At 37.0% G+C, this 12,489-nt stretch overlaps 1 protein-coding gene across 1 annotated transcript; it reads right to left on the reverse strand.

The window, feature by feature from the left end:
• Positions 1–269: 269 nt before the first annotated feature.
• On the reverse strand, positions 270–12,357 carry LOC136278012 (uncharacterized). The gene is made up of 8 exons (XM_066161133.1): positions 12,084–12,357; positions 6,034–6,719; positions 5,329–5,815; positions 4,908–4,988; positions 4,492–4,584; positions 3,643–3,732; positions 2,650–2,817; positions 270–2,050 (listed from the first exon to the last, which is right to left on the reverse strand). The coding sequence occupies exons 2-4, from the start codon at positions 6,701–6,703 to the stop codon at positions 4,925–4,927; spliced, it is 1,221 nt and encodes a 406-aa protein (XP_066017230.1). The 5' UTR covers positions 6,704–6,719; positions 12,084–12,357; the 3' UTR covers positions 270–2,050; positions 2,650–2,817; positions 3,643–3,732; positions 4,492–4,584; positions 4,908–4,924.
• Between the last annotated feature and the right edge of the window lie 132 nt (positions 12,358–12,489).

Genomic DNA, 12,489 nt, shown 5'->3' on the forward strand with positions numbered 1-12,489 from the left:
AGGGTAGTACTGGACAAGGGATTTACACAATTTGCAAAATTAATACGCTTTTCTCTCTGGTGCCAGCCAATTTTTTAAAGCAACAATGGTTTAAAAAATCCCTTTTCCAATGCAAAGTATCGTAGCTACCCCCTTAAAAATTCTTGATGTTTAAGATTACATACAGTCAACACATTCAAACAAGAACTAATTATGAAAATAAATTACTTCTCAGGATCCATGACGACAAACTCTTTTATTTTTGTTGTTGTTGTTCTTGTTACTGCTATTGTCATTATCATTATTTTTATTGACTCAGAATCTAGACATACTCTTGTATCTTACCGTTATAGATTGTATGTAGCTGAACCGTGTGTTGTGGAATTCTTATAGCCCCGCTCGCTGGTTCAAACAAATCAAGAGCACTGTATCTTTCGATGTAAAACGATTTAATATACAATTCTCACGTATTCAACGGTCGTAACACAACTATCAACGATCAACGACCAACGATCAACTAACACATTCTAGGTATACAGAGGTTTTTTCTACTATCCTTGCGTGAGGCAGTATTTTTACATTAATGACATGTACAGTAAAAGTTCCCATTGTAATGTATCTAAATTAAGTGATTATTACAAAATCGCACGTTCTTTCACCTTATTTAGCCTAAGAAAATGCTTGCAGTTACATCATTTCATGTCGTAAATATACTCGGACTTTGTCTACATTATTGTGAAATCTAATGTCACGAAATCTAACTTATTTGCGCTACAAATGTCAATTTCTAATTAATATTTAATCACAAAATAATCAAGTTAAGCGTCACCTATTTCTTTCCCGACACCGTGACTAACTGGGATTCATAAAAATGCGAAGAAACTGAAAATTCTCTGTATAAGTTTTACAGTTAATTCAGGAAAATTCTGTCACAGGTCACCTCGTTTCTAAAAGCTGAAAACTAAGCTTTTCATGAGGGTATAAGTACTACCTTACATCAAAGTAACTAGTTTCTCAAAAAAACTTCGCAAAACATATTCAATGCAGGCGAGTGAAACACCTTACAAATTCTCAACCGGTGTGATTTGTGCGAAAAGAACGCTGACCAGCTTGGGTGTCAACTAGTCTATTGTTGTATTTTGTGTAATATATAAATGTGTAAGTGTAATATTTCGAACAAATATCTCTGATTTACCGTTCAAATTTTCGACGAATCGCCGAAGGTTCGTTGAAAAAAAGAGAAAAATTGAGCGCCTCAGTAAATCTCGAAGAGCTGACGAAAAAAACAATCTGAGGCTTTTCGAAACTCGCCGCTAAACTGGCTATGCTGCTCAGTTGAAGAACACTTCAATAAAAATTTTCCCTAGACTACTTCATTCATTACAGTTACACTGAAATGCAAACTTAAATCAACTTAATTAATCCTAACTGAAAGCAATAATTTCTTAACCTTTTTATATTGCTTACGCAAGAAACACTCTTTCGTTAAAGTTATGAACCGGATCAGGTATAGTGATATTAGTTTCTTTGTAAAACGATTTCTTTGCCTCTTCCAAAATGGTCAACAGATCAAGGTCTAAACCATTTAATCTAATTTTAGTAAGTAGGGTAGAAAGATATCCTTGACTGTAAGGAACAAACAAGCATAACCCAGGGAAAGGCAAATGTGCGGTTAATGTCTTGGAAACAGAATATTTTGATTCTGATTCTTTGATTCCAGCTTTTTGGTGAACCAAAAATATAAAAACCTTCGGTCTCCCTGACAGCTGTGGACAATGCAGAGGGCTAAACATACCCATGAGATCTTTAACGTTAAATGCACCCCCTTTAACACTTTCCATTTCCATATTCTCAGTAAGGTTTGACAGTATAAAGCAAACAAAAATTTTTCTATATTGGTAATCCCTCGCAGCTATGGACTCTACCACCTTTTCGATGCCATCACTTGGTGTACATGTTGCTTTGTCAACATGATAATCGAGCTCTTTGAAAACACGAGCAATTTCATCCATTTCGCCGACAAGTTTTTCCTGGGTTGTCCTGTTAATGATGATCTGACAAAGACCATCTCCTGAAAGAAAGCGCCATCCTGTTAAGTATTCTAAAAAAGGAAAAACTACTAGTAACTTCAGTGCTCTTGCTTCAGTGATAATTGATGGCAGAGAATCACACGAAATCAACTTTTCAGTGTTCTACTGAGTGCCATCTCTCATAACCCAAGGGAAATGAGGTTCATAACTACAGCAAAGACCTAGTTCGCTTCAAGTACTTATAGAGAGACGAAATAAGCAATTATACTAAACTGGTGACTTGAGTCCATTTCGAGGAAATTATAATGTCAAAAATGTCCATTTTTATGAGAAGTAAATGAAAAAACTGTTGTTTTCCATTCTTTGTATTGTTACATAGCAGCTATCAAAAATGTAGTAGTTTGTGTCACTTCATTTTAATGAATTTCAGTCAAGAGATTAAAAACCTCTTGATTTCAATGGTAGCCTTATTTTAAGGGTTTCTTGGAAAAATTCGGAAGTTTATCCAGTTTAGGTAAAAAAAGTCTTTCTTTGTTCACTACTGAACGCGAAAGCTGTAATCCTGGCCCAAAGATTTGTGAGTGCGCTACCTTAAGGGATCTCAAATATGCAAAGATGGATGAAGAATTGAACTACGTACCAAATGCACCAAGAGTTAAGGTTGGTCTTCGACCTAAAGACCAACGTCGCCGTAACCGAGGTGATATTCCATACTCCTCCCTTAACTCAAACAGAACCTGGCCGAAACTGTCCTCTGTAACAAGGCTCCTCATTTGGAGGCTCAGCATTCTTTCGTCATAATCTTTCTCTAAAATGGCAAAGGTTTAGCGTATATTACTCTAAGACCGTCGATTAAAAGTAGGTCCGCATTGCGTACATTTGTCTAGCGCGAAATGATGTCTTACGTACTCACATTTATGTGAATGGTGCACGCCTAATCATAAAACAAGAAAAAGGTTATTTCATTTCTGAAGCAAGGTGTTGTAACAATATTGTTAATGCGCTTTCTATTGTTTTTTTTAATTATCATTTTATTTTAAAAACTAACAAGAAGTGTATAGGTCACATTCAGCTTATAAGTTTTTATGGGTTTTCGATCGTGCATTGAATGCGGTGATGACAATTGGGTACTAATTAAATCTAACGTCAGCATTGCTTAATGGTGTTTCCTGGAAACAGGAACAATTAAAACTTTTTTTCTTCTCGAAGTGAACCGTTTACTTCTTGCGAGGGGCTATCGCTTGAAATGTCAGCCTGAATACAAACACAAAGGATCCGTCTGAATTATCGGTGGATTTTAGCCTTTTTCCCTCGAAAAAGCATATTTGTGCGTCCAATTAATTCTGCGAACTACGCCTCAAAAATTTTGGAACAATCATAATGCAGATTGAGAAGGAAAAGGCACTGTGTACTAGGCATAGTACACGGTACGAATTCCGAACCAGAAACAATAATCTTTACTCACTGCCCATCATTAAACATCTAGGATATTCTCCATTCGCTGGTGTACGAAGTCTTTAAGGCGCATTTTCATCATTCCTATCACGTTAGTGGGTATGGAAAATTAAATAAGGAATTTCACCGTATACACTGAAATGTCAGAACTTCTCGAGAGACCTTCAACTAACATTACCTTTGAGACGTCTGGACTCTTGATTAGCCTCTACCAATCTCCTTAACTCAATGTTTTCCTGTTCAATTTTTGAAATCCTCTCTAAAGAAGCTTAGAAAAAAACCTTTGTTAGTGGAGTCGATATTTAGTATCGAACATTACATATAAATGTTCTCTGGTTTGTCGTATGGGAAATAGGGAATTTGAAATTAAATACAGTCGAGCCTGTATCAGGCGGCATCATATTAAGCGGTCACCCTTCAAAACAGTCGAAATTTTCACCAAATCAACAAAGATATGACAGAGCAACAGAACAGTGGGGATCAGTCTTATCAAATCTCCATTTGTTTTTAGGAAAGAAAGTTGTTCGACAACAATTTCTGTGGGGTTGGAATTCTCCTCAGAGAACCATAACCTGGCTCTCACTTTTGCAGGCTATGTCTATTGTAGATGATGCGAGGGCATCACGTTTCTTCCTTTAAAAAATGGCGGGAAACACGGAAGTTTCATTGGATGCTCAGACAATAAAAAATGCGTTTCTTAAGATTTGCAGCCTTTGTGATTGTTTCCATTGGCGAGATGATAAATAGCGAGACGTTGTCCTGCCTGATGTTATGAGAGAGCCATATGCAAAGAGAAAAGGATGCCTCTTATGGCAATTTGCCAACTGGATAAATGCATTTTAAAATTCCCACGGAATCTTAACGGTTATATGGCCATAGAACCCGTCCGCCTTGACCAATAGTTATAAATGTAATAAATTATTCTCTGAGAATATAAGCTTTCGAAAGGTTTGATCTAAAAAGTAACATGAGCAAAATAATCGCAGTCATTAAAATGCTCAATTATTCTTCCTAAAGTTTCCTTTACCTCTCTCACTTTGAAAATTTTCTTCAATAGCTTTCACTTTTTCCTTCAATTCAACGTTTTCGCGCTCTAACGTTGATATCCTCGCCAAGAGATCTGTTTGTTTCACATAGGAAAAGTAAAGAGCAAAAAAATTAAAAAACTTTTGGGTAAAAGTTCAACATAGGATTATACTATGAACAGTGATTAACACTTCATAAGGATTAATCTGATCACCGTAAATTAACACCGATATCTTTAAGACTATACATGAATTATAACATAATGCGGAGAGTATCTGAACAGGTTCCAGCTGCTCTCTCTTGAGGCCTGAGCATCGGTGCTATACAAATCCACCAACTAACTGCCTCGTAAAAATTTACCTATCTTTGAGGCGGCTGGATACAAGGGATCATGTTAAATATCGTTATCAGTGTTACCTGGCTCGATAGATCCTTCAGAAATAGCCTTTGTGATTGTAGCTTGAACGGCGCTTTGAATTTCGCTCTCGTCCACCGCTCCTTTTAATAATTAAAATTACAGAAACAGAAAAACAAATCAAATGGAAAAGTAGTCAAAACCATTTTTTTTTGGTTGGATTCAATTTCGGGTCTAATTCTTCACCTCCCTTTATTTTCTTATTTCACCCAAACTTCACTACACTCGCTAATTGCTGCATCTGATCAAAGACCATCAAGACCCTTGGCTGGCTCTAGATAGTGAAAAATACTTAACTGAGCTTAATTATTTGCAATTCGCTGTCCATATTTCCTTTTCGGTGAAGTGTGCCTTATTGTGATAAATCAATAAAAAACTGTAAAAATGCTTAGACTTCAATGATAGTAAACTCGCAGTAATCACCTGAGCTCGCCTCTAACAGTTTTTTTCCCTCTCTCGTACTGATCCTCAGAAATAAAGGTCCTCAGCTTCAGCTCAGTAAGACCAAGTTTCTCCAAAACCTGTTGTGTTATTAGCATTTCCTGGGCGACTGAATTAAGATGACCACTGCGATAATCTTCCCACAATCCTTCATGGACTTGCAATGAACTGCATGCAACTGTTATATGCCAGCTCCCTACCTCATCTTTACGCACTAGAAGATTAAGTGTAACCCTTAAGTATTGGAAGAATAAATCAACTGATTCTTTAAATGATAAAATTACGGTCCAAGCATCTATGTCTGGTGGATTATTTGGTTCAGGGTTATCAGCTCCCGCTGCTTGTTCCGGCTTAGGTACAAATGGATTATTTGGTACAGGGTCATCAGCTCCCACTGCTTGTCCCGGCTCTGGTAAAAATGGTTCGGATCCAGCGGCTTGATTACGTTCAAGTAGGCTTGTCTGTATATCTGATAGGAAAACAGCAAAATATGAACCCGCGTTTGAACTAAAAAAAAGAGCATTATTGGTGTTTGTAAATTTATTTTTAAAGCAAACGTGCGAGATAAAAGTAATTAAATAAGGATCCCCGTGAAAAATGGCAACATTAGATTAACATTTAAGGGAACTGAGGAAAAGGTTTCCTTATTTTTGTCTGATGGGGACTTAAATTTACTCTTTTACTGACCCAAAACTAGAGTTGTTAGAAATTCCACTTTCTCTTTCAGCTGTACCACTTCATTTTTATTTTCCAGATCTTGCATATACCAGGTCTCTAGCTCTTTAATACATATTTCTTCATCTGGCGTCAAAGGTTTACCAAGAAGATCGTCAATGCACTTCTTCCATTCATCTCTCTTTGCAGGACTAATATTTGCCGCAATTCGTAACAGAGCTTCACTAATTTCCTTCCAGAGACGAAGAAACTCAGTGTCAGATATTTCCATGCTGTGACGGTGACCATGAATCTCATTTCGATAGTATTTTATTCGCACTAAATCTGCCACCAAAGTGTGGTCGGAGCCGTTCGGTAAATCATCCCATCCTCTCGGTCCAGGGGGAGGGGTCAGGTTGCATATTGTCCTGAGTAACTTGAAGATTAATGTAATGTCAAAATCGTTGGACTTTCCATACATCCCTGGGGATGGGTACAGAAAAGCCCTCTCTGGCTGGGTAAGTCTTGCACCTCTCAGCTGTACCTGTATGGCAGGATCAGCGAGTCTCAAAGGGAGATCAGCTGGTGAGTGAATGGAGTCAAATGTCTCCCGGAAAAGATTCACACCTCCACGCATCAGTAATCGCGTCAGGCGATGAAAATTTGCTTTAGGACCTGTTGATCCTAAGGCTTCTTCCGCCATGTCATAAATACTGGTCCTAAAATCGGAAATGAATATAACAAGCAAGTTGACAAATGTGGGAAAACCTTAAACAAATTGATAACCATTAAATTAGCTGCGAGAGTTTATAGTGCTTTAACATATATATACACCCGTTTTCAAAAACGTCGCAGGTTGGAAATATACATAAATTATATGTATCTTTTTTTTTTCTCGTCAAAAAGAGACACTTTCATACATATACTATAAATATAGCATGTTTCATACTCTCATAAAACTCGCTAAAATAGGTTATTCAGAAGTGCAAATACTCCTGATTGGTTGAATAAGACTAAAGCTGTCAAAAATGTCAAATCATTCACAATCTGCAGTGGTTTACAAGCGCAAATAATTCGGCAACTCGAATTCAACTTTTTGGCTCGTAGTTTGTAAGTCTAAATACAGAGTCTGCAATGTTCAGTGAAATTCGACCAAGTTGTGGCTCGTGAAAACACGCAAGTTTTTTAACGTGATACTTGGAAAACAAACTGCTCAAGAGGTGTGTTTCATGAATGATCGACAGCCGAATTCACAGGACTATAAAGACTGCTCGGGTGGAAGCGTCCCTAAAACCCGTCTGTTGTGCCCTTCCACTCAGCAAATCAGAAAGTATGGCAGAGCTATCCTTTCCATCAGTACGATGACCAAAGATTGCCATGATGAGCTAGGATCACAGTTTCTCTTACACCGTGATTTGTATAAATTCTTAACAGTTAGGCCAGTTTGGTTTTTTTTTTTCCTTTTTTTCATCATTTCTGTTTTTTTTTTTTCTGTTTTGTTTTTGGACACGAAACTACATATACTAGACGAGTGTTTGCTGTGTGCATGTAATGAAAAGATAACCTTAGCTTAAAGACCTTCAAAACTCAGAAAGTCCATTAAGTTTTCTCTTTGGTGATATTAGTCTTTGCTCACGTTATAATTTCGTCAATTACGGCAATTAACATGTTTTCAGACCTTTGTTTGGTTCTTCTGTTGCTACTTGCCGGCCCGACTGTTCAAAAATTTGACTTTCAATTAACGAAAATAAGCTAAAGAGAAGTCCGGGAAATGGTCGGACATTGTACAATTTGGCAGATGGCGTGACAACTTATAGTCCCGCTCCTTGATTTGTACTCTGATAGAAGACGCTCTTTCAACCAATGGCAGCGCACGTTATATCCGAACTTTGTTATAAATCAAACTGAATAAGTTTAAATTTGAACATATATTTTTGCTGCATTAGATGATGAAGATTGGAGTTGAATGTAAATATTTTTTTTTCAAAAATGAATTAGCTGTAAGGTTAAATATAAATGTATATTATTGAAAGCAAACATTAACCTTCAAAAGAAAGCATTGACATTGATACTATCTTGAAATTGTTAATTCAGAATATATAAATGATAGAATGGTGCACTCATCTGACTTCTATAACAAGGCAGACAGATTAAGGAAGTAATGAACGGACAGGTACTTATTTCATAATAGAAAAACAAGACACAAAAGTGCTCGTATTCAGTCGAGTCTGGCTAACATTAGGGACTGTTCTAATCGAGTTGCTATCCCAAAACAATTATCTGGGGCAGCCACTGAAACACCAGATAATCGATGATAGTTTAAATAATGATTGTAATGCTTTTGAACAGACTGTAAGGAGGCAGCTCATTTTCGCTAGTATCACCGAGGTATGATTGATCTACGTAACGCGACCGTAAACTCCTTCGATCTTGTTGTTCCACCATGTAATTATCACCTTCACACTCGCAGAGCACGCACAACTATACAATTAGCATAAGCACGAGCACCGCACTTTGTTTAAATTATAATGATTTCGTAATGAATAAAGGTTGTCAGTTTTGACATGGAACGAAGCAAATAACATTGTAAGGAAGAAGCGTTTTTGAATTCTCTAATTACACTCCATAATGATTGAGACAAAGAAAAAATCAAATTCCGAAACTCAATGCATCTAAATAACAAATATCCATATGCAAATTTATAGTCTAAAGTTTTTGTATAAACATTCTGCAGGTGCTTTTTTGAGCCTAGAAGCTCATTTAATGCACCCGCAGAATGTTTATACAAAAACTTTAGACTATAAATTTGCATATGGATATTTTTTATTTAGATGCATTGAGTTTCGGAATTATAGTCTCCTTGCCAGCTTTCGGTGGTCTTCTTTTCCTCTAAATAACTCCACCAAAAATTTTAAATGCTGGGTAACTTTGTCGACTGAAATGATTATCGATCGCGAGTTAAACAGGATTTACACCTACAGGTGAAATTACTCCTGACATTTAACTAAAGCAGGTCAAAGCAGAGCTCTGATTAAATTGTTGTCAAGCTTATCACAATCTCTTATATCCTCTATTCCTTTCATCATTAAAACTGAGATCTTTAAGAAGTAAGGTAGCAACCAATTTGGTAGTTTGGACGAGTAAACTGACCTTAGCGGTGTGAAAGTGTGCTGGTTCCTGGGTTTACTGTGGGTTTATAGTATCCTTCAAATTGTAAGTTCTAAAATACACCGAAATCAAACACCCTTGTAGTAATGGATGATATTTTTCAACTCTCAAGGGCTTGATGTCCATAATTAGTGAAAAATTTAAATCCAATACTTCCGCCCCGCCATGGAGAGAGTAAATTGGAGTGCATCACGGCATAACTAAGGGTCACGTGATATAGGTGTGTTGACTACGGTTTGTAACACTTTCCACTGCTTACCAAGATGAAACTTTGAAGGTCACGCCAAGCTCTTCTCACTTTCCACTTAAGAACATTGGCCACGTGGATTATTCAGGCTGCCTACCGGTCTAGAATTTTCTACATGAAACAAAGTTGTTTCAAAATTTTGCTTTTCTGTGCGATGCTCATCACAAATTTAAAAAATAGTGAGCGTAAGATTTCTATCGCGTGATCGTTGGCTCGTTCAAAGCTGGAATAGGCTGTCACGTGATAGAGATCAAAAGCAAAAAATCAAATTGAGCAGGACCTGTACAGCAAAATTCACGCCAATAAGTAATAATTTTAAATAAGCGTGACTGACCTGTAAACTAGCTTTATATAGCTAAGTGTCAGCCACGTTAATAAAGTATGTATGTATTTGTATGTATGTATATAATAAGCTAATTTTCGAGTCTTCGGATACTTTTTTCAGATCATGGCGCGACTTCAGCTAAATGCAACCATTGCAACAAGATTTTGGAGACAACAGCTTCTCAGAATTAAAGCAGAATGGAAAAAATATACATACATCTGTAGAATGAAAAAAATATGTATACATCTGCAGAATCAAAAAAATATATATATACATCTGCATTAGATGATGAAGATTGAAGTTGAAAGTAATTATTTTTGTTTTCAAAAATTAACCAGGTGTAAGGTTGAATATAAATGTATATTGTTGAAAGCAAACATCAATCTTAGAAAGAAAGCATTACTTGTTGAACATTGATACTCTCTTGAAATTGTTAAATTAGAATATGTAAACGATTGAATGGTGCACTTCTCGGACAAAGCAAGCAGAATGAAAAAAATATATATATATGTATGTATGTATGTATGTATTGTATGTATGCATGGGTGTATGTATGCATGTATGCATGTATGTATCGGAGCCCTGAATACAGTCAATTCTTTATAACAACCACTCTCTCAAATACCCTCCACTTCGTTCAAAATCATTTTGTGTTTACTTTCTAAAAGTCCTTTAGGCGACTGGAAGCTTGGATTTCTTTAGGATGCATTGTTTACCTGCCCAGGTATTGGTTCTTCCATTTTTTTCCAACTGAGACTACAATGCTGCAAAACATCACATGTTTTAGGTGCTTTTCCTTTTCTAGAGTTCAACAGCCTACGAAACCTTTCTTTTAATGCAATAACAGTGTAAAGCCATCCTACTGGACTTTGCCGCTATCCATATAATTTTTTTTTCACGGCCGACTCGTTTTTTGAAGTGATTTCCTCTTAAGTGAGCCGTAGCGAAATGGGAATCCATTTTGCAGCTCTCTAGTCGCTTAGTACTTTGGTATTTGTACTAATAGTAATAAATATGCTGTGGTAATCTCCTCCGAGCCAGCGAATCAGCGCCCGCAAAGAGCGCTATTATGCAATGAATTAGAAATCAACTGATGTTCTTTTCTCAGATGCTGCAACCTGACTGGCGACGCTACTCGCTATGTAGCTTCAGTGATAGACAATCAATAAAGTGAGAAGCCTAACAATTTAGGATTATAAACTTGTTGTATTCTCTTTCCTGACTTCATGCGATTGTGGAAAAAAAAAAAACAACAACAACAAAACATGAGCCTGTCTTTTTGTTGAGTTTAAACGACAAATAGATTGATACAGGAGCCCATTGGTAATGGGTTCCTGATTGATATGAAAACAATTAGATTATTCGTCCTCTATTTCTTTAGCGTGATAGTTGATGTTGGCCACTGGGCTTCGCCCTCATCAACTATCACGCGGTAAAAATCTCGAGCTCATCGTCATCTATGATTAGCGAATTCATGCATTTTTTTGACATTTTATGTTACCTTTTCCCTTGTGGGAGCACCTCCTATTTCCTTTTCAAAGGTTGCATGGTCCCCCAAGAAAAAGCTGATTTCACTTTGAAAGCTAATCAGAACTTTTTTTTAGGAGCACATGTATCACTTACATTACCGTTTTACGTGACGAGAGTCAAACTGTTTGTTCATCGAAGTCTGAGAATATTATGATTACATTTTGAGAACATTTTGATGGTCGCTACACTCATAACTATGCGAGTATGGCGACCTTTAATATTTATTTTGAGCAATAACTGTCTTTCCGTTTGAATTGATTAGGAAATTTTCCATTGCAAAATAAAAGACAATCGACGATCGCAGTGTACCGTTTATTGAAATTTTTTACAAGCCTCTCCGACTGTGGATTGTTTCGATCTGATTCTCCACTCGAAATTGTCAATATTGATTAAAACGGAAGGACAGTTATCACTCCACTTGACTCATCCCCTTTTCACACCCCTCCCGAGGAATGTCTGTTGTGGTATTCAGTAGCTGATATAGTCGCGTTGTATTGTAACTGGAAGCCCTCAATAATTTTAGATGAAAGGTCAAGTTTTCGCTCATAATTTCAAAAAATACTCAGTTATCACTTTTGATATCTCTCTACTTCAACGAAACTGTGACGATTGCCATCAAGTAGTTGAACGAAAATTTTCCCATGTTTTATCACAATCTCAGCATGTTGCATCGATTGACGGAGCTGACCAAATAAGGGAAAAATCATTGAATCGTGACCTATTGTGTCCTCCACTTCCGGTTTCAAAATCGTCACGTTTCTCGGAAAAGAGGAACAAACTGCAGAGAGGACGGAGGGCGGCTTGTTTACCTACCTACTAACCCATTGTTTATCACGTAATAGACATCATCATCTAATAAATCCCAACTGAGATAGAGCGAGTACAGAATAATAGCTGTTTCGAGTGTCTCCAGGGAACACTAGTCTGTTCTAAAACGCTCGCTATTTCCTGTTCTGAAAGTATCGGTAACATAGGCCTGAAAACACGTTCCACAGGACAGACTGCAAGCATAAATATCCTTCCCGTTCGCTCATTTTCCTTATTTACTTAACTTATTAGTGGTTGATCAGTCGTCATCCGCGCTCGAATTGTGGAAGTGCTTCCAAAATTGATAGTTACGTATTTGATTGAAGGTTTCCTGTACTTATCTGATTTAACCGATTTGCGTCACAATGATGACGGATAGCGCCCCTCCCTGATTATTTCTCAGATTACTCCT

The sequence above is a fragment of the Pocillopora verrucosa genome, chromosome 14 (genome assembly GCF_036669915.1).
Source record: "Pocillopora verrucosa isolate sample1 chromosome 14, ASM3666991v2, whole genome shotgun sequence".
Classification (NCBI taxonomy): domain Eukaryota; kingdom Metazoa; phylum Cnidaria; class Anthozoa; order Scleractinia; family Pocilloporidae; genus Pocillopora; species Pocillopora verrucosa.

What these genes read in the sequence shown, in the direction of transcription:
- LOC136278012 (XM_066161133.1), bottom strand. Translation starts at nt 6,703, where the DNA reads ATGGCGGAAGAAGCCTTAGGATCAACAGGTCCTAAAGCAAATTTTCAT. An exon ending in TCTAACAACTCTAGTTTTGG is followed by an intron (nt 5,816 to 6,033) that starts GTCAGTAAAAGA and finishes TTTTCCTATCAG; the next exon opens with ATATACAGACAAGCCTACTT. An exon ending in ACTGTTAGAGGCGAGCTCAG is followed by an intron (nt 4,989 to 5,328) that starts GTGATTACTGCG and finishes AATTATTAAAAG; the next exon opens with GAGCGGTGGACGAGAGCGAA.